Raw genomic sequence first — 22,481 nt, forward strand, 5'->3', positions numbered from 1 at the left:
AAAATGCTAATATTTTAATGGTATATTAGGACAAATAGAAACTGCTTACTGCTAGAAGGGATGACAAGAGATAGGGAGAGCATACCCCAGGTCCCACTGGATGCCCCAAGGGCTGCAGGGATCTCAGCACTTCTGTAATCCTCCCAAGGCACATCTAAGTTAGGAAGAAGACAAGATTTGTAGTTTCAGATTTTACCTAGACATTTCTCTCTCAAATTCACTTTAAAGCTGTTTTGCTTTTTCTGCCAAGGAAATAATCTTCTCCCCTCACACATACATACGTATCTTTCCTTAGATGTGCCAAATAGGTTTTTAGTTTCCAGTTCAACTACCTAGAGTCCCATTCATTTAAGTTTCCTTCAAACCATGGCTTTTAATTGAAAGAAGAGATGACTGTGTACCTGTGTCCCAAGTTCTTTTAATTCCCTACTACTTAGGTTTTAGCCACCAAAGACCAATTCTGTATTTCCCAGGTACGTATCATTGTATTTGTTTTGCCCTACTTGTTTTTCATTTTATGATCCTTTTGAAGAATAATTACATCTCAGGACTAATAAAACTGAATTTTAACATGAACTTCTCTCAAGAGAGGCTGTGATCTACTAATAAGTTAATAATATATCATTTCTGATAATACTTTCAGGGAATTAGTTTATGGCCCTCAAATAGTAATAAATCACATTGTTAACTTTTAAATCTGAAACAGCTATTGAAGACTAAGCAAAATTACTTTAATGATTTTCTATAAAAGGATTTTCTTTGATTAAAGAATTAAGTTTCAACACCAAAATATCGTAATTTAATGATTCCACATCTTCACTAGGTGTTGCATTAGCAAAGAGAGTGCTTTCCAGAACACTTTTTTCCTCTCTCTTGGCATTTTACCAATTAAATTGAGAACATAAAAATATTTTAAATTTAATTTCTTAAAACATGGATGTTTTGTTTTGTTTTGTTTTTTGAGACAGGCTAGAGTACAGTGATACAATCACGGCTTGCTGTATCCTCTGTCTCCCAGGCTCAAGCAATACTTTTGCTTCAGCCTCCCTATTATCTGGGACTATGGGCATGTGCCACCGTGCCCAGCTGTTATTTTAATTTTTGTAGAGATGAGGTCTCCCTATGTGGCCCAGGCTGGTCTTGAACTTCTGGGCTCAAGCAATCTTCCCACCTTGGCCTCCCCAAATTCTGGGCTTACAGGCATGAGCCACTTTGTCTAGCCAATATTTTAAGATATTTTAATGCTGACAATGGGTTACAAACCTTACAGTTGATTTTAATTTTCTTTACATGTATTGATGGTACTTTGGTTATGTTTTAAAAAATAATTCTTATCTTTTAGATATGTACTAAAATATTTACAGATGAATGTATGTGATATTAATGGTTTGCTTTAAAATAATGTAAAGGAGAAAGTGAGAGGAGGCTGGATTAGACAGGATTGTTGGTAATGGCATTCATCAGACTTTCCTGGTTATATTTATATGTTCAAATAATAATAAATGAAAATGCCAGGAATATAATTCTTCATTTATTTGATGACCATCAGAAACTATACGATACTATTGGGAAAGTAGGTGACTATTGCACGCTACATGAAATCTGAACTGCTGTGCTTTTAATTTCTCTTCTTTGCCTTATTTTCTTTCACAGTTATTATCTTTTTAAATTTGTTTATTTCATCTTTTGTAGCTATCTCTTCTTGCTGTTGTCTGTGTGCCTGTTTCCGGTAGATTCTCTCCTCTGTCACCCACATAATGATATACTACTTCTAATGTGCTCTGAATAGGGAGCCACAAAACTAGGTGTGATCGCTTTTTTTTTCTAGGCCAGAATTTTGTGCAGGCCTGAGGGACTTGTTAGAATGCTAAGCATGTGAGAGTTAGGGTATTAATTTGGGGACATTTCTGTTGGCTGCCCCATGGTTCCTAATTTTTGGCTGTGTTCTGGATAGTTGAGGCATTCTATCAATGTTTAGATTTAGATATTAGAGGTTTAAATTTAGATTTTAAATATACAAACAGTCATACTTATTAAAATGTATCAGAAGGGGATTTTTTTTAATGCAGTGCTAATGATGGTAATAAAACATTTATAACTCATTGAAAAGAAATTTAATTTTTCAGTGTTTTAAGAATCAAAATAGTAAACATGGGAAATGCTTGTGTTGCTCAAAGATAGGTTGAAGCCTAAATGACATAGTGTCATAAATGTATTATCAACTCAGCGACCTGTGAGACTTTGAGCTCATGAGTCAGGCAGGGGTCATGTCTATTTGGTTTGCCACCATATTCCTTATGCCTAGTGTTACATCTGATACAAAGAAGCTACTCAATCCATACTTGTTAGTTGATTAAGTGAATCATAATATAAATCAGATGATTATTTTAAATTCAGCACACAAATTCCTATATTAACTACCTAAAATGTCCGGAAAAATTGGTCTCAAAATATAACTGCAAAAATCTGTCAGCCCAGAGCAGTCATAAAGAACTAGACACGTAAAAACTGATGCATTGTTATATGTCTAGCTTCTGAATTTGCTTTGGGTCACAGTGGATAGAGAAAATAGTCTCATAAAAAATAAAATTAAGGAATGCTTCACAGGGAGATAATGTTTGGATTCAGGCTTGAAATATGCATAAGAATTTTCTAGGTAAGCTATAAGTATAACAGGAAAAACAGCTAGAAAAATATCTACAGTGGACATCTGAGTCCATTTGTGCTACTCTAACAAAATACTTGAGACTGAATAATTTATAACAAACAAATTTATTAGCTCAAGGTTCTGGAGACTGGGAAGTTCAAAGGCATGGCATTGGCATATGGTAAGGGCCTTCTTACTGTGTTACCCCGTGGCAGAAGGCAGAAGAGTGATAGATTGAATGAATAGCCTGAAGCCTTTTAATAATCAGCATTAATCCATTTGTGCTGGTGGATCCCTCATGACCTAAACAACTTCTATTAGGTGCTACCTCCCAACACTGTTGGATTAGGGACCAAGTTCCAAATATATGCTTTTTGGGGGACACATTCAAATCATAGCAGTGAAGTTTTATAGTGTCGAAGAGCTTGGCAGTTACACTGGTTTATAGAGGAGAGGTCAGTTGGGCAGTAGATGATTGACAATTAGGAATAAAGGATAAGGGGTTCAGAATAACTTAAGGTTCATAGTTTCAGTCGCAGTGGCTCACGCCTGTAATCCTGACACTTTGGCAGATCATGAGGTCAGGACCAGCCTTGTGAAATCCCGTCTCTACTAAAAATACAAAAATTAGCTGGGGGTGGTAGTGCACACCTGTAATCCCAACTATACCGGAGGCCGAGGTGGGAGAATCACTTGAACCCGGGAGGTGGAGGTTGCAGTGAGCCAAGATCCTCCAGCCTTGGCGACAGTGAGACTCTGTCTCAAAAAAAAAAGAAAAGATTCATAGTTTCAATTTTTGCTGCTAGGTCTGACAGGGAGTTGAGGAGGCTGGGCTGGAAAAGAGTGCATAGGAAGAATGACTTTATTTGGGGACAAGTTGAGTTTAAAATACCTGGGAAACATTTAGAAGGGAATATATGATAGAAGAACTAAGAGTGTTGGTACTCAGGAGAAAATTAGATCAGAGCATTTGAACTGTTTTCATGATATTAGGTAAATGAAATAATGTGAGTAAAGACTTTCCCAAAGAGGATGTACAAGAGAAGAAATAAGCTGATAAACAGAATTCTGGAGAATATCAGCAGAGGTAATTCTTAATCGGAGAGCTGTGTACTCTGAGAGTGGAGACTGTGCCCTTTTCTTTAAAAAAAAAAAAAAAAAAAAAAAAAATCTATGCAGTACAGCACAGTGCAACACACGGCACCCGGCAAACCCTCAAAGCAATTTTTTTAAATGTTGCTTTTAAAGAAGTATTTTGAGAATGCAGTAAATACTACTGACTGGGGCAATCATGGGTTGGCCATCAGACCAATGGTAAATTATTAGGTTTTTTTCTTCTTGTAGTTCATTAATCTACATTTGGGAATTTCTACCTAGCAGCATATTCATTGTAAACTTTGCATTATCTATTGCTGTGTAACAATTCACTACAAATTTAGGGACTTAACGCATGTTTTATCAATAAGTTAAACATAGAATTACCATTTTACCCAGCAATTCCACTTATAGATAATATATACAAAAGAATTGAAAGCAGATGTTCAAACAAAAACTTGTGTCCCAATATTCATGGCCACTCTATTTGCAATAACCAAAAGATGGAAGCAGTACACATGCTCATTAGCAGATGAACAGATAAACAGTGTGGTATATCCATGCAATGGAATATTAGTCATCCGTAAAAGGATCTTTCTATTTTTTGTTTTTGTTGGCAGATTTCAGTTACTTGTGGGGGCAGTGTTAGACTGAGGGTCTCCGTTCCTAGCGGTTGGTGGTCAGAGAATGCACTCAGTTCCTTGCCCTGTATGCCTCTCCAGTGTGGCAGTTTGCTTCATAAAAGCTTATGTACTGAGGCTGGGCACGGTGGCTCACTCCTGTAATCCCAGCACTTTGGGAGGCCAAGGCAGACCAATCACCTGAGGTCAGAAGTTCGAGACCAGGCTGGCCAACGTGGTGAAACCCCATCTGCTAAAAATACAAAAATTAGCTGGGTGTGGTGGTGCGCGCCTGTAATCCCAGCTACTCGGGAGGCTGAGCCAGGCGAATTGCATTCCAGCCTTGGTGACAGAGTAAGACTCTGTCTCAAAACAAGCAAACAAAAAGAAGCTTGCTTACTTGGAAGGAATAGAGAGAATCTGATAGGAAGACTGAAGATACCTATTCAAGGAAGTGACATCCCATCGCCTTGCCGCTATCTGTTGGTTAGAAGCAAGGCACTAGACGCACTCATATTCAAGGGGAGATTACCCAAGGTGTCAGTATCAAGAGGTGTGGATCATTACAGATCATCTTAGGGTCTACCTGCCACAAACCTTAAGTGGTAGCCTTCAGCATGTAACATTTCTGTGGGATTTGTAATTACCTTGGGATGACTTTATGCTATTCTTCACAGAATCTTCCTTATTTAAATCCAAAATCATTGAGTACCCATGACTCCATTATGGCAAGTATAAAGAAAATATGTGGTTTCCGGCTTTATGAAAATACAAAATATGGGTCATTCTCTGGATGCTGCCCACTTTTGTTGTAGAAAGTTTTCTTATATGTTGACTATTAACAAGGATTCATGATTTTAGATTGATTTTTGCTAAGACTGTATTTGTGTATAGGTTGAATAGAATGATGTGGTTTTTGAGGTTTATAGCAAAATCCTCATTTTTCTAGTTAAGGAAGAGACAAAGTCTTGAGGGATACAAACCAAAGGATGGAGGTGTGGTGGAGAACGCGTTTTTTTCTCTGCTATGTTTTTCTGTGGTCAGACATTTGTATATAAGAAAAAACATTCAGAACAGCAGCGAGCCTATGAGAAATATGTTTAAAACAAATTTTGAAAAAATGGACATTGATCTTATGTCAGAATTAAAAGCTTAAGCAGATTAACTTACTTTTATACATGCTGCCCTATAACTGTTTCCACCTATCTAGAATAAGAAAAGCATGAAAGGAGTGATACCTTCTTATTAGTCAATATTGAAACAAGTCCTAACCTAATATCAGAGTTGTAAGAAAATTCAGCATTGTGGAACCTTCCTGGATACCCAATAAATGTCTTTTCTCGTGTAGTCTGTTCTCTGTCCTCAGGCAAATAGAGTCTTTAACTCTCCTAATCTAAATAAAATTTAGACAGTAGGTGTAACATCATTCAAATTACACTGTCTCTCTCTCTTCTCTTCTGAGTTTGTTCTTCATGAGAAACTGTATTTGGAAATGAAGTGCTTAACCTCAGGCAATGTTTCAAACTCATTTGTCTTCTTTTTAGCTAGTGCATTGATACCTACTCCTTTAATGCTGTGACACTCTCTTTTGTATTCCGAGTGCTGTATGATACGTCCACACTTACATTTTAAAGTTAATTAAAATTAATTTCATTTTGAGAGTTCCACTTGCTTCTTGAGGCAGTAAGATGCATTCCAGAGCGTAAGATAGAAGGTTGGCAATTACTGATTTAGTGATTCAGTGATATGATTGAGTGTGAAGAAACCTGCTTGATGGTATATGTGATATATGGGCTAGTCTTATTTTAATACATAGTGATTGTGTAAAGAAGGAAGTCGGATCACCTTAAGATATGATTTTAATGGTTCATTCATCCAGCTTTATTTATAGAAACAATTCATTTAGAATTATCTGAAATAGCATCCTCTTTATAATGGCAATTTCAAAGCACAAAGGGGAAGCTTGCTTCTGAGAATTAAAAAAAGGGACTGTCCTACTTTAGAAAGAACCTCAGAGAAGAAACAGTATTTCAGATAAGAAATATAAAAAGAAGAAGGCCGGGCGCGGTGGCTCAAGCCTGTAATCCCAGCACTTTGGAAGGAAGAGTTATTTTAGACTATATAAATATTAGACTGCTTGTACTCAAATCAATGGTTAGATAATCCACATAATCACTTCCCATTCATTCATTCATTAACAAATATCGATGGCCTACTCTGTGACAGATTCTGTATAGATATTGGAGGCACAGTGATGAACAGACAAATGAGAATCTTGGGGTGTTTTTACAAAAGTTGATTAGTAGAGCTTTGGAGCTATGGAGACAGGTGAAATTGGAATGCTTAAGCAAAAAGCTGTGAAAAGGCAGAAAAGGTAGGTCATAAACAGTTACAAGAATTCTTAAGAAAAAGCCCATGTTGTGCTGAGATTTGTGTTTGCTTTTCTCATATTCACAATCCAATTATATTTTATTTAAAAGCCTACTTGACAAAAAAAAAGAGGAGAACTTGCCTGCAAATGGCACCCCCTGCCTTAACTCATGCTGCCTGAGCTCTTGTTGGTGCAATTGTGTAAGCCGCTGAAAAACATGCTACCAATTTTTGGTTATCTGTGCTTTCTAACAAAAGAAAGAGAAACATCATAAAGTGTGATAATAGCTTTATGTATGTATACTGTATGTCAGCCTTGTGGGTAATATCAACTCTCAAAGGTACACACACATGCACACAGACGTGCTCACTGGACAAAACCAGTGTTATTGATCTGTTTTGATTTTCATAAGAGTGTCACCTGAATGTTAACATGACTAATCATGCTGTTTGTGTTCAAGTCCAGTTGAAGACACCTGTACTAAAGGAACATGTGTTTTCATCTGAAGGGGAGAAACTTTTTATTTGGTGTTAGTCAAGGGAAGAAATCTAGATAACAGTGAGGGAGGAAGACATTGGAGAATATAAAATATTGAGGCTGAGGGTGATATAGGACATAGAAAAAAGTTACTTGAAAATTAAAAAAAAGAGGCTGTCCCAAATAAAAGCTTTGGTTTATTTTTTATAACATTGGTTATCACAGGAATTGCAGAAAACCTATTCTTTGCCCCTTTTGTTCAGCATCTGGTAGACTTTTACTTCCCAGTATTGAACGAACTTGAATTAGTTAGTTTTCATCTGAAGGGGTGCTGAACTAACTTGAATTAGTTAGTTAGTTGAACAGCTCAACTAACTAACTCAAGTTAATTCAGTAGTTCTGTAAGTTATAGGCTTAAATGGTGGCCAAATAATAATAGTAACATCCATAACAAAATGACAGGTAACACTTATGAACAGTTAGCATATTCTAAGTGCTGTGTGAAAAAAGTTATTCAGTTCTCACAGTCCTATGAGGTAACTAAATATTATTATTTTCCTCTCTTTTGTTGAGAGGGAAACTGAGGCTTGGAACAATCAAGCTAATTTTTCAGGTTATTTAGATGATATGTGGCAGACCCAGGCTTTGAACTCAGCCTGACATCAGAGTCCATGCTGTTAATCACTCTACCATTATTCTGTCCATCAGCACTGAATCTCACTCCTCAGATTCACTGCTTTGTTTTCAAGGAAAATCATGTACTAAATTCTGAAAAAAGTTAGAAGCTTGGGAGAGTTCTGGAACATACCTGATCCCTAAACTTAGAGCTGTCCAAATTTATTTATGATTTGTAAAGTGCATTGACTTATCTAATTACATAATTCAAATTATGATGTATATTAGTTTATGCACATTGTGATATTAAACATTGATGCTACCTCTCTGAAATCTAGACTGTTCCTTTGCCATTCATTATTTTACACTTGAGCCTGAACATGATGCTGAATGGCCTTCTGTAATCAAGAGGGTGACAACATCTAGAACAAAGGGAGTGGGCCAGGTGGAGAAATGGAACTCCCACTTTAGGAGCTCTGATAAGCATTTCCAACTAGAATGTCATAGAGACAGTTAAAAGATGAAAGAGTAAATGTGAGTGGAATCATATGTTGTAAAGCAAGCATAATTCTCTTAAGTTTTTGTTATGTGAGTAAATACGGTAATAACTTGTTTTGAGGTCTGATTAGTCACAGAAGAAAAATCACTCAAAGTGAGGGACAAATTTAATATTCTACTTTTGCATCAAGTATTATAGTATGTGACTCTAATTATACTTTATGCTATATAGGGTGAGACATTAGATGGGTTTTAACTCTTTTCATGTACTGTGAGTTTGTCTTAATCTAGAACCTCATGCATCTTTATCAGTCTTGTCACAAGATTGGTAAGTTAAAGTTTCTGATAAAAAAGAAAAAATACTGGTTTGGGAAATTGGCAAGATGTGCTAGAATGCAGTTGCATTTCTGCAGTATTAAAAGATCTTACGGGCTGGGCGCGGTGGCTCAAGCCTGTAATCCAAGCACGTTGGGACGCCGAGGCGGGTGGATCACGAGGTCAAGATATCGAGACCATCCTGGTCAACATGGTGAAACCACGTCTCTACTAAAAATACAAAAAAAATTAGCTGGGCATGGTGGCGTGTGCCTGTAATCCCAGCTACTCAGGAAGCTGAGGCAGGAGAATTGCCTGAACCCAGGAGGCGGAGGTTGCGGTGAGCCAAGATCGCGCCGTTGCACTCCAGCCTGGGTAACAAGAGCGAAACTCCGTCTCAAAAAAAATAAAAATAAAAAAATAAAAGATCTTACTTCACCCTGTGTATGCAACAAATATCTTTCTATCAGCCAGAAAGTCTCCATTTTGGCTCTTCACGATTTATTGCTTTGGTCAATGTCAGTTGCAGCAAAATTGTTCCCAGTAGCTTTTCTTGTCTGACCACCAGATTTTATAGAATACTGCAAAAGTGTTTTGCTTTTTATGACATGCCAATAGCTCAGAAATGAGCTGTTCCGTAAACATTTGGAACTGTGCAAGTTGTGATCACCTTGGGGTTTGTGGTTCTTCTAAGGAGTCAGCTGTTGGCTTTTGCAGGCATATGGACAGGAACATTTCCCCAGAACTGTTCCCACAGCTTTTTCTTTCTGTGCTTTCAGTTTCTCTTGGCTACTGATTCTGTTGGGCATCAGAACAGTATAAAGGGTTCACAAATAGGATAGAATCAAAAAGTATCTTAAAGAACAGAAGTAATGTACTCTGTGTTTTTAGTACATTGCTTAGCACGTGCTGTATTATGGCTGCATGTTTTCAAATACTAAGACAGGACTCTGAGAAAGGCCTAACTATGAGTCGAGTGAAGTTTCATTGTAAATATGTTTAATGAATTCTTAATATCAGATGTTGAGTGAGAGATTCCTTGCAGAACTGGCTATGTACCAGAAACACACAAATTACTCGTTAAAAACTCAAACAAGTCACCACCATCAACCAAAAAGATTATTTGTATAGCAGAGAATGATTTGCTTGGTAAATTCTACATTCTACATTTGAGAAATCAGAATAAATATTCTATAAAAAAGATCAATTCATTAAGAACTATTGAGTTTCCATTATGGGTAAAACTGTTAGCTGTGGTCAGACTTAGAGTATGGTGGTGAATCAGACATGTAAATGTACAAAACTCCTGTATGGCTCTTCCAGTGTATTCAGGAAGATGAAATATGGATTTAGAATACCATTCTACAGGGTGGAAAGTGTTACAAGGAAAACCAAGAGAAATAGACCAAAAATTTTTGAGAAATGATTTCCAGCTGCAAGATCAAGTAAAGCTTGGTGGAGTAGGTGACATTTGATCTGGCCCTTGAAGCACATGTTGTGTTCGAATGTACAAGAACTAAGGGAACAACTCATGTGGTAGGTACTCCAGGCAAAGGAGATAACAGAACCAAATGCATAAGGGTGGAAACCTTGAGTCTGGTCCAGGAGAGCAAAACGTTTTCTTCATTTGTGGAGTATCCAAGGAAATCAACAGAGGAAGGTGGTAGGAATAGCAAAGTGGAGCCAGATTATGGAGAACTATAAATGCTAAATCAAGTCATTTGAGAACTTCAAGTTATAGGCACTTCATATTTTCGAGCAGAGTAGTGATATAATTTGAGCTAGTTTTCTGGACAAGCATTAGTACATTAGTAATAGTTTGTGCTAGTTTTCTAGATAAGTATCTTAGTTCATTTTCTGCTTCTATAACAGTACCACAGAGTGGGTAATTTATAAACAATACAAGTTTATTTGGCTCACTATCCTGGGGGCTGGGAAGTCCAAGTTCAAGGGATCTTATCTGGTGAGAGTCTTCTTGCTGCATCATAACATGCAGAAGGCATCACAAGGTGAGAAAGCATGCGAGAGAGAGAGGAGAAAAGGGAGCAAACTCCTGAAATAACCCATTTCCAAAAGAACAGCCTTAATTCTGTTCTTGCTGTGAAGGTGAAGCTCTCATGACTTAATCATCTCTTTTTTTTTTTTCCTTTGAGACAGAGTCTCTCTCTGTCGCCAGGTTGGAGTACAGTGGTGCTATCTTGGCTCACTGAAACCTTCGCCTCCTGGGTTCAAGCGATTCTGTTGTTTTCAGCCTCCCAAGTAGCTGGTACTACAGGCGTGTGCCAACCTGCCCAGCTAATTTTCGTATTTTTAGTAGAGACGAGGTTTTACCACGTTGGCCAGAATGGTCTTGATCTCTTGACCTTGTGATCCACCCACCTCGGCCTCCCAAAGTGCTGGAATTACAGGTGTGAGCCACTGCACCCGGCCAACTTAATCACCTCTTCAAGATTCCATGTCTTAATTTTGGAAGGGGCATTCAAGCCATAGCAACAAGTATGAGTAATTTAACTGGAGCTGTGCAAAGACCAGTTGGAAGGCCATCCTACTGATCCAGCTGGAAGGTGTTGAGCATATGAACCAGAGTGAGAACATAAAGGAGGGGCCGATGTCAGAATGCAGGCCTGGTCCTCAATAGGAATTGACATGTAAGATAATGATGTAAATTTTTATTTTGAGTCACAAAGCCATCCAGAATTCAGTCATCTTTCTAGGCCTTAAAGTGTGCGGTCACTGGATTAGAATTCTGATATAATGGTACCAAAGAGATTAGGATGCTTCCTGGGTAGACTCTTAGTTTGAGATTGTCCTCGAAACTCCAGCTCTTCTATCTTGGACCTGAGTCAGCCAAGGTTAGAATAAAGAGGGTTTAAAGTAAGACTTTTATTCCTGCTAGAAAATAATTCTAAATTTATGCCTAAATTTTGTAGATCTTAAATGTCTCTTTCTCATATTAAAGACAATGAGTATCTATAGCTCTGAAACCTCTCTGGGATCTGAGGCCCCTTCACTTTTATAAAAATTAGGCCCCCAAAGGGATTTGTTTATGTGGCTTACATGTATCAGTATGTGCCATGTCAGAAATAAAAGCCATGTTAGAAATTTTTATAAAAGAATAATAAACTCGTAACATATTAATATAAAAAACATTTTATAAAAATCAACAATTTTAAAAACAAAAAATAGTGAGAAGATTGGATAATCTTTTCAATCTAGTTTAATAGAAGAGGGCTGGATTCTCACATCTGCTTCTACTTTTAATCTGCTGTTGTATGTGTTTGGGTTGAAGTACATGAAGAATGTCTAGTCTCACATAGATAATTCAAAAAGGGAGGCATGTTTTAATAATCTTTTTAGGTAACTGTTGACTGTCTTCTTTGATGCTACACTGAAATTCTTCAACACGTGGTTTCTTAAACATCAGTTGTAATGCAGAATCTGAAAACCTTATCAGGGAACTTTTCATACTTAATTAACTTGCATTGATCTCTCTCGTATTTGAATGTTATTTTTTATCTATGCATGGTTTTGTAACATCATGCCATTGGTCATTTGGAAAATATTGGTTCACTAAGTAGTGTAAAGCTTCTAAATGTTTACAGATTACTTTATGAATATCTGTCTGTTGATATCAGCACCAGTCTCATCATTAAAAAGCTGTCAAGCTCACTCAAAACTTAGCTGAAACAAGTTTTCTAAGATTCTAGCTTTTGCTTGGAAACAAATTGTATCACTGACAACAAATACTATCATTTGTTTTCCTTGAAATGACAGGCTTACACATCTAGTTTTGGGAAAATGTCTATCAAATACTCAAATCTGAATAATCATAACTTGTCAGTTGAAATTTCAAGTAAAAATGGAGTTGTGTGTAAAAAAAAAAAAGTGGCTTACAATTCAAACAGTTGTATAGGTGCTTCTTGTCCAATCAGCTGTCTACTTTGGTATGTAGCAACACTGTATTTTGCTCACTTCCCATTTAGTCACATAGAATATTTTAAAAGGTGTGTTTAAGAGCAAATTTAATAAAACTAATAACCTTTATGCTGCATTAAGGGAATTCTCAGGTGAAACTGGCTTTTTCTCTCCCTGCAAATATGTGGTAATCAAGAATACGGTGACTACTTGTTACTAGTACCTCTGTGAGTGCTGAGTCACCTTTACTCACCATTGCTTTTATATCGTAAGTGAAAACAGCAAATAATGTCTTAGTGTAATTATGAACATAGTTTTGTTCTCCTATGCCTTCCAAAAGGGTCTTGAAGACTTACCTTTTGAGAACCGCTGCTTAATGTTGGCAGACTTACTGGCCGTCTTCTGCTAAGTATATGGTTGTTACATAAACCAAGTCTTAGTTTTTACTTCCATTAATAAGGATTGTATTTTTTGTGCTCTCTGCTTTAGAGCCACCAGCTAGTCAAATGGCTTAAAGTGACACTTAAATGCTCTTCTTTAAGGGTAGCTGAGGGAGGCCCTATTGGTGTCCCAGCCATAACGCCATTTCTGGGGGTATAGCCTGTGCCTTGGGGATGAGAGTTGGGGTCTCTGACTACTTCAGTTTGCTTTGCCTGGGTGCTTTGGGCAAACCAGAAGTGCTGGGAAATTAAAGCCTGCCTTCCTCAACAGCCCCCAAGCCACCACTGATAGGCAATGGGGCAGAGTCAGGAGAGGTGGCTAAGACCCAACCCCTTCCCCCTTAGCATCTGTTCTGTGCTATAGCTCCCAGCGTTCCAGCAGGATTAAACTCACGGTCTCTGACTTGATAAACCCTTCTTTTGTGCATTATTATCTCTTTCACTGTTTTACGTCCAACTCTGCCCCTGGTGTTTCTTGTAGTCACCTCTCAAACTGTTTATACTGGGGGAATTAAAAATAAAATGAAATAAGATTTCTTTGCTGACTATCTTCTAGCCATTGGGGGAAGGAAGAACCTTTTTTTCTTCTTTTCTCACAACATTTTCTTATGGGAGTTGTCTGATAAATATGGAAATACCTTACTAAATGAATCTTTTAGGCTATACAGTTAGCCATACATACAGAAGTGTGTGGAGTATTTGTGCTTGGCAGTTTGGACCTGGAGGAAGTGCAGGGTGGTTGGCATTGTTCACCATAGTATTAACAGGCAGTGAGTGGGAGACGGGATCCTTAAGCAGCAGAAGACCACCCTAGGTATTTTCCTCAGGGCTCTATAATAATTATTAATTGCTGAATCCAGTCTAGACACTCTGCCTGACTTACAAAGCCATCCATATTCTGTTTTCACACTAGCCATTTACTTGTCACTAACTCAGATTTTCTGTTTCACACTCATTCTCTTCACTGTGCCCCACCCATAAGCCACCTGTTCCTAATTTCCTCCAAGCTTATGCTTTGCTGCCCCCCAACCCATTGGATGCCTTGTTTTACCCTTCTCTACATACAATAGCCGTCTTAACCATTCTCTGCAGCCTGTGGCTCTTAAACATGCATGCTCATTTGAATAGAACATTCTGTCTATTCCTGTTTCGCTGGAGCCTTTCACATTCTCCGGGAAGCAGCACCATGTAGTGTAAAAGAACACGTGGTCTTTGGAGTCAGATAGTCCAGAGTTTGAATCCTTAATCTACCACTTATTTGCTGGACTTCAAGCAAAATGCTTGTCCTCTCTCTCTCTCAATTTCTTCTTCCATTAAATGAGGATAATAAAGCCTAAAGGGTGAAATGAGATGATGAATATAAACACCTAACAAGGTTAGATGCAATGTGGTATGTAGGTGTGGTGGGGTGGGTGATGATATGTGTTGATCATCTTTTATTTCCAATGTAGATATTCACAGTAGATCTCACTGCAGTCTGGGGACTTTGGTTTTCTGCAGCTCAACAGTAACCACTGTCTTTTTGACTCTTTGTTTTTTGACTGTTTGAAAAGTGAAACAGGAAATAACATCTCCCTTTAGAGAACCTGACTTTAAATCTTTATATTTTTATACTTTGTATTGACTATTTAGTGGAGGAGCTTAACTTACTTTCCTATATTTTGGCTTGTTTTGTTGTATGGGTGCAGAAGTCCATGATAAAAGTGTGAGTTTAGATATGTATGTCTTAGTCCTGCCTGAATTCTTAGTTGTTTGTTTAAAAAAAAAAAAAAAAAAAAAAACAGATTGAGTCTGTTTAAAAGATGAAAAAAAAGTCCAAAGAATCACCAACCTAAAAGACTGAGGTTTTGTAGATGGGAGGAGTTTAAAAAGAATTTAAAATTATTGCTTTTCTCTTCCTTCCCCTTTCCATCTCCCATGCTGGAAAGCCTTCCTCTTAAAGTATTAATGATACTGCTGAGATGACCTGTGTTCTAAGCCTACAGTGTTCACTAAGATTTGAATACCTGTTTACAATTTGAATTATCTAAAATTGGCTTGTTTATGGGTCTCTGGTCCCATTGAGTTTTCCAGAAGGAATTTATTCTTACTTCCTTTTAATTTTTTAAGACTGTAGTAAGAGGATGGAAAGAGGATATCAGCTGAGTGTCTCATCCTGACTCTTCTGCCACCACAGCGTGGCCAGCAGCAGTCTTGGTTGGCCTGTTGCAGAGTCCTTCAGCAGCTGCCCTCTGGGAAATCACCATTGGATGGGGGCGACAGCAGCCCCTCCTATACCAGCAAGGCTCTGTGCTCTGCCTTTCAGAGACAGGATGAGATCTCTGTAACTGCTCCTGTCTTAATGGTTTCTAGCGATCTCATGTCAGAGGTCACTTATGAAAATATCTAGAGCAGCACTGTCCAATGTGGTGTTTTAACTTCAAATAGATGAATCAAACAATTCAGTTTATTCACAATGACACTAGCCACATTTCAAGTGCTCAGTGACCACCATATTGGAAAGCACAGATGTAGAATATTTTCATGATTGCAAAAATTTCAACTGGACAGCAGTGGTCTAGGGATCAGATGTTCCATAGAGACAACTTTGAGTACCTGTTTTTATTATTGATTCCTGAATATCCCTATTTTTAAACTCATTGGTTATGTCTTTCAAAGAACTACTCTTTTAAGGAACTTCTTCAAAGCCTTTTAATTTAACACGAGGAAACTTGATATTTTTTGGTTGCAAATTCTCCTAAAATTGGCTTAAGTAATAGGTATTTATGGTGCTCACATAGTAAGGTCTCCTCACAATGTGGGTGGTTGGTTCTGTTGCTCAGGGATGTGCTGCAGGCCCCAGGCTTTTTCTGTCTTCCTATCTCACATCCTCAGTGTGTAGATATGTCTCCTTCAAGGTTGCTAGAAGGCTGATGCTGTTCAGAGATTAAGCTTATCACTCAATGAAATCTAAAACTGTAAGAGAGGTGGTTCTCTTTGGGCATCTCTTTTTATTAAGGACCTAAGTCTTTTTCAGAGGTTCTCTGCAACCCTTTGTTAGGACTTTGCCACAGGCCAACCAAGACTGCTGCTGGCCACGCTGTGGTGGCAGAAGAGTCAGGACGAGACACTCAGCTGGTCTACTCTTTCCATCCTCTTACCACAGTCTTAAAAAATTAAAAGGAAGTTGGCCAGATGAGTACCTGCCCTTCTTTTGTTTTTGACACAGAATCTCACCCTGATGCCCAGGCTGGGGTGCAGTGGCACGATCTTGGCTCACTGAAACCTCTGCCTCCCAGGTTCAAGCGATTCTCCTGCCTCAGCCTCCCAAGTAGCTGGGATTACAGGCGTGCGCCACCACGCCTGGCTAATTTTTGTATTTTTAGTAGATACAAGGTTTCACCATGTTTGCCAGGATGGTCTTGACCTCATGATCCACCTGCCTTGGCCTCTTGAAGTGCTGGGATTACAGGCGTGAGCCACCGTGCCTGGCATTTTTAACCTCTATAATGATAGGCTGGCTTTACTCTGAGCAGTATAAAGACTGAAAGTTTTGTTTTGTTTCCAACTCTTTGTTTTGTTTCCTGCTGTTTTCTCAGCACCTAGGATGGTGCCAGGTGCTCAGTAAATATCAGTTGGATGGATGTATTAATGAATCATGAGAGGATGTTGTTAACATCTGTAGCATGTCACAGAAATGAATTTACACAATGAAGACTTGTTATGCTCCTGTCTTCTCCCTCTGCTCTTATACCTTGAGCCAGACTCTCCTGGTTGGCCCTCCTGATTAGCTCTTAGATTCCCCAGTGTTTATTACAACTTGTAGTGAGGGAACAGTGGACTAGAACATTTGGCGACACCTTTCACCCAGTCCCTCTACTGTTAGGACTACCCATTTGCTTTTTAATCTAAATATACAAACCATAGACCAGGTTTGAGTTTGATATTTAACCATATTAAGTTGCGATTGTAATTTAAGTGTCACAAGCATGACACTTTCAGATACTAGACTAAGAGTGGCCTTAGCCTGCTATAAGGTGTCACTTCCTGTGTCAGTTACTTCTTTTGTATTTGGTTTGGGGTTTGAGAATGTGGGCATCAGACAGTTGTTCCTAACCTTCCCAGTTAGGCTCACTCCTCAAAGCATCTAGCAGCTGGGTTGATGGCACAGCCATTTCTTATTTTAATCTGGTGACTAAACCATGGCCACTAAACTGGACTGAGCAACCATATTCCACTCTTCACCCTGTTGCTGGTGAAGTGCCCTGGCCCCAGTATGGGTTAGGTTGCTGCTGACTAAAGCCATGTGCAGAAGACAACATGGGAATTTAGAATTCCAAGCTCAGTGTTGATGATGAAAGTTAGGAATCCTAAGATTGGGCACATGACTGTAGCAAGAGATTAAAGAAAGAGTCTTTTCACTATTAATATGTTATTCATACATTATGTCATATAAGGGACATTTTTTAAAGTTATGGTTTTTCTTTTTGGGTTTTTTTGGTCTACCAAGATTGTCATTGAACTTATTGTCATTTTGTCTCACTATTTTCAGGCAACATATGTACTCCCAAATGTGGCATATGAAAATATAGTTTCTCTTTGAAAGAGTTGACTGCAGGAGTTGAATTTCCAGGTGTCCTGTGTGTTTCCAAGGGACAAGCTCTATTAAAACATGCAACCAAATTATTCTCTTTATACTTGACTCCCTGGACACCATCTGATGTGTGGACATATTTGCTCTGCCTGCTATGTTTGCAGGCCTTACTGTAATTAGTATTACTTTATAGGATTTGATGGTTTCAGCTAAGAGGAATAATGGCTTTCTAAATATCTCTTTAGGTCCTAGTTCAGAGACTTGTATGGATGAAATGGGTACTTAATAACTATCCATTGAATTAACTGGTTGGGAAATGTTTTTGGACATGCCTCCATTAATGTATGTAGGCATTTACTTACCTTTTGTTCCAGTAGGGTTCCATTTCTTTTCTCCTAGCTTATGTGGTAATATAGTTCTTTATTTAGCCTCATTGCCTTTTTAGTCCATGATCTCTATTTCAATCACATTAGACCTAAATGTATTTATTAAGTGTGTAACCTTGGACAAGTTACATAATCTTTTTGTGTTTTGGTTTCCCTATTGATAAAATGGGAGTGTTAACGGTATTTACCTCATTCGACTGTCATGGGTAAATGATTTAATATATGTAAAACACTTAGAGCAGCCACCTTTCCTGTCAGAACTACACTAGTTGGTCAGTTGCAGCCATTAGTTGGCTATGGATACAAACTCAACAAAGCATTCTGTGAGCGTTAGTTCACTAGGTGGAATTTACAGAACAGCATACTGCATTTAGTTTATTATGAAAACTGTGTGCTGCACATCCTTTATGTCAGTGAAATTTATAATAAGCTTGTGTACAGATACACATGCACACTATTTGTGTCATTTTAAACACTTACCACCGGGTATCGCTGCCTCCTCTTTTGTCCCTCCAGCTTATGGATGGTTCTCGAGCATATGGATAGTGTCTGGATGTAGCTTTTAGCAGATGCTGTTGGTATCCTACCCAGATCTCCTTTGCTGGGTCAGTGCATCCATCTCCCAGCTGCTGTGGGTATTGGCTGCTAATGACCCACACCTGTACCCTTCTCCAGAGGCCTGCCCTTGGCTGACAGTAATTGCCCCAACCAAATATGTTTGGGAGATAAGAGATCAGGCCCCAACCCCCTCCTGTTCCCCAGGGGTGGCTCATAGCCAATGACTATACAAGGGTGTTATAGCCCAGCCCCCTTGCCTTTGGACTAGACAACTTCTGTGGTTCAATCCATGCTCTAGAGTTCCTCATGGCGTCAAGCTGAAGCTAGATTTCTGAAACAATATCTTTGCCTAGTTTCCTTCCATTCTAGCTTACTTCTTTCACTTCTAGTTTCTCCTGACAGCACTTCCTCTAAATCAGGTATACTAGAAATGCCACCTCAAGCTCTGTGTCTAGGGAATCTGACCTGAGATTTTGCTTATCTCAGTACCCCTGCTGTTTTCTTAGTTCCACCATCACTTAAGCAACTAACTCTCTGTGTTAAATAATCTCTGGCTTAAATTTCTTTATTTTTGTTTTGATTTCTTGGTTGGACCCTGCATGATAAACATCAACTCTGTTCCTATCACATGTCTTCACATATTTAACATCAAATGTCCTTGATCCTCTTATTAAATATATACCTAGTTATTTTCATATAGTATAGTAGTGAAATCATAGATTTTAAGAACTGAAAATTAGTTTCAAAGCCTTAGTCAATTATACTTCTCTCCTTAGATTATTGTAAAAATTATATGAGCTTTTCTTCTTAAAACAGTACCTAGAAGATAGGAAGTGCTTAATAAATGGGAGCTGTTTGGCTACTGATGTTATTCTTTCAAGAGATTTGCCTCCTGGGCACAGTGGCATGTACCTTTAGTCCCAGCTACTCAAGAGGTGAAGCAGAAGAATCACTTGAGTCTTGAATCTAGCCTGGAGCAACATAGTGAGAACCCATCTCAAATTTTAAAAATGAAATTAAAAAAGAATTGCCACACTTTGGGTAAAATGCGTATCTATGTCTTGCTCCCAGAGGACTAATTAATACCTCTATGACAGTACTTTATCATACTCTATTATAATCTTAGAGTTTTCTATTTCTCCCAGAAAATATGAGCTATTCAGTGTGATCAGTGGTGTGTTGGCTCTCTGGGTATGGAAAAGACTCGAGATGTAGGATTTGCTGATTTCCATAGTGACATTACTCTCAACCTGGTTGATTTGAAGCTACCAACAAGATGTCACTGAACACAAAGCAAACAGGTGTCCTTTGCCAGCTCTGGCACACCAACTCCAGTCGCTGCTGTTTCCCTACACTTAACACAATATGTCAAACATAAGAACTGGATGTTCAGTGAATGACTAACATACAGTTATTAACTGGTTAGAACTTGATCATATGCAATCAATTGGTGAAATTCCTTGAAATCTAATTGTTGTTATGTAACCAGTAGCACCTCTTTCCTCCCCACGCATACATATTGCTCATCCTGTTCTTGAATGAAAGTGATGAAAGCATTCACCATGATGTAAAGGGAAGTGCCTGCACCTTCCCTGGGCAGGTTGTCTACTGACTCATGCAAATCCCAGTTTTTTATTTACTAGACACATGACACTTACCTCTCTCTGCTTCCGTTTCCTCAGAGAGTTGGACTAAAGAATCTCTAGAGTTTGTTCTAGTCTCAAATCTGTAAAGCTTAATTAGTATGTAATTTTATTCCCTCATGTATTCAATTTTTCTCATTCCTGTATTGAACTTTGAGTTAGATGTTGTGCTGTATGATGGTAATACAGAAAGAAATGAGACAGGACATCATGGCATACCTTGGCTGATGAGAGTCTCCATGTGTTTTGTTTGTTTCTTTGTTTTTTTGTTTTTTGAGATGGAGCCTTATTCTGTCACCCAGGCTGCAGTGCAGTGGCATGATCTTGCCTCACTGCATCCTTCGCCTCTTGGGTTCAAGCAATTCTTCTGCCTCAGCCTTAGCCTCTCAAGTAGCTGGGATTACAGGCACCCGCCACCAATCCCAGCTGATTTTTGTATTTTTAGTAGAGATGAGGTTTTACCATGTTGGCCAGCCAGTCTTGAACTCCTGAACTCAGGTGATCCACCTGCCTTGGCCTCCCAAAGTGCTGAGATTACAGGTATGAGCCACCATGCCCGGCCTCTCCGTGTGTGTTTTTTTTTAATAAACATCTTATCTCATGGAGACCATGAGCGCACACTCCTCTGTTATTTTTCCTCATGAGTTATAAAGCCAAACAGATTCATACAAATGTATCAAAGGCCATGATTTTAGTGTTTCACAAACTTTAGCACTTTGACACATAGGGCTATTGTGCTAATAACTCTCTAGGTGAAATTAAACAAGACTGTCCTGAATAGCAAGCAGTTCTGTTAAAAAGAAAGTATCATGAAGTTCATGTTAATAGTTTGGGAAGAATCCTTGGTGGACGTCTAGGTCATGCAGCTCTCTGAGCCACGTTTAGACTCAGTTTGTAGAGAGTGTAGTTCATTTGAGACTATTAATGTCTGAAAATATTCTTTTGAGTTTAAGTCTAGGAAGTATTTATTCTGCTTCTCTCACATACATTTTTATATAAAAGTCATTAAGAATGACTTAGATTTTGTAACTTCCTTCAAGGCCAAATCCACCTATTGGCTCTACTGCCTTCTTTGTTCCCATCCACTGTTATCTCTGCCTTCCTAAATTCCTTTTCTACTCCATACCACAGAGTTTAGCACTTAATTTTTAAAAGATACATTGGTTTCCAGTAGGGGTTACTGTTGGGAACATTTTTCAGTTGCTGAAAGCTCTTTTTAAAACGAGAATTTGTTTTGTTTTTGACAGGGGCTGATAATATCCGGAAATACTGGAGCCGCTACTACCAAGGATCTCAAGGGGTAATATTTGTATTAGACAGTGCCTCTTCAGAGGATGATTTAGAAGCTGCTAGAAATGAGCTGCACTCAGCTCTTCAGCATCCACAGTTATGCACTTTACCCTTTTTAATATTGGCCAATCATCAAGACAAGCCAGCAGCTCGCTCAGTACAAGAGGTATGTCTCATTAACATGACAACTCTTTGTCTCCCTTGCTTGTTGTACTTTTGCTGCCACATTGGAACCTGGAAAAATGCATGTAATTGGAAATATGCTGGTTATGCTATTTTCAACATGAAACCTTAGTTTTCGTAGGAAGCAGAAACCTGTATCAATCTTTTAGTGCTTGTTTATATATCTTACCCTATTTGGAGAGCACAGATATCTTTCTAGCTATTTAGCAAAGGTTAGAAGATATTTCTGGTTATATTTTTCAACTATTTTGTGGGGCTAAAGGCCTGGTTGTTTAATATCGTTTTAACCTGTGGACTTAGTTTATTCTCTTCTTCAGCTTTACTAGGAACACATTGTGGGTATTTCCATGCATTACTCGCCATCAAAAAAGCATGTTCTTGTACCTCTGAAGTGTTCAGTGTTGACTAGGAGTAATGGATCCTATTCTGTAATCTGCTAGGCTGAAAACTGATGTCTTGTCTTGCAAATTCCATGCCACCAAATACATTTTAACATGGAACCAGTGTTTATCTTCCTCAATTAATTTTATTTCTTAGCTTATATCTCTCCTATAGAAGCATGAGACTAATTTTCGGCAAATAATTAGTGTCTCAGCCTACAGAGCTTCTGATTCATGGTACTAAAGTAATGAGATATGTGAATAGTTTTTAAAACTTAGATTATAGTGAATCATAACCTATGTACCGTGATATCAGAACTCTTGATATATTCCTTTATACTTGTAACTTTCAGGATGTGTTTTCTCCTCTCCAAAAAATTGTGTGCTTCCTCAAGTGATTTTGGAATAAGATGATTAATATGAACAACAATCTTGCCCTTCAGTCTGAAAACTAAATGTGGAGCCAAGAACATAA

The 22,481-nt window shown here is 38.3% G+C and overlaps 1 protein-coding gene across 13 annotated transcripts in view; it reads left to right on the top strand.

Moving 5' to 3' along the window:
• ARL15 (ARF like GTPase 15) overlaps positions 1–22,481 on the top strand; it is a 436,720-nt gene that overhangs the window by 186,682 nt on the left and 227,557 nt on the right. For 11 of the 13 annotated variants that reach the window (XM_078365506.1, XM_017969921.4, XM_035291576.3 and 8 more), the window contains one exon: positions 21,401–21,609. In XM_078365506.1, the coding sequence (XP_078221632.1) occupies positions 21,401–21,609 (209 nt within the window). Of the gene's footprint in view, positions 1–21,400; positions 21,610–22,481 lie in introns of those variants that run through there. The other 2 variants (XR_004739923.3, XR_008479723.2) reach the window with 2 other exon arrangements.

Source organism: Callithrix jacchus, chromosome 2 (genome assembly GCF_049354715.1).
Source record: "Callithrix jacchus isolate 240 chromosome 2, calJac240_pri, whole genome shotgun sequence".
Lineage (NCBI taxonomy): Eukaryota > Metazoa > Chordata > Mammalia > Primates > Cebidae > Callithrix > Callithrix jacchus.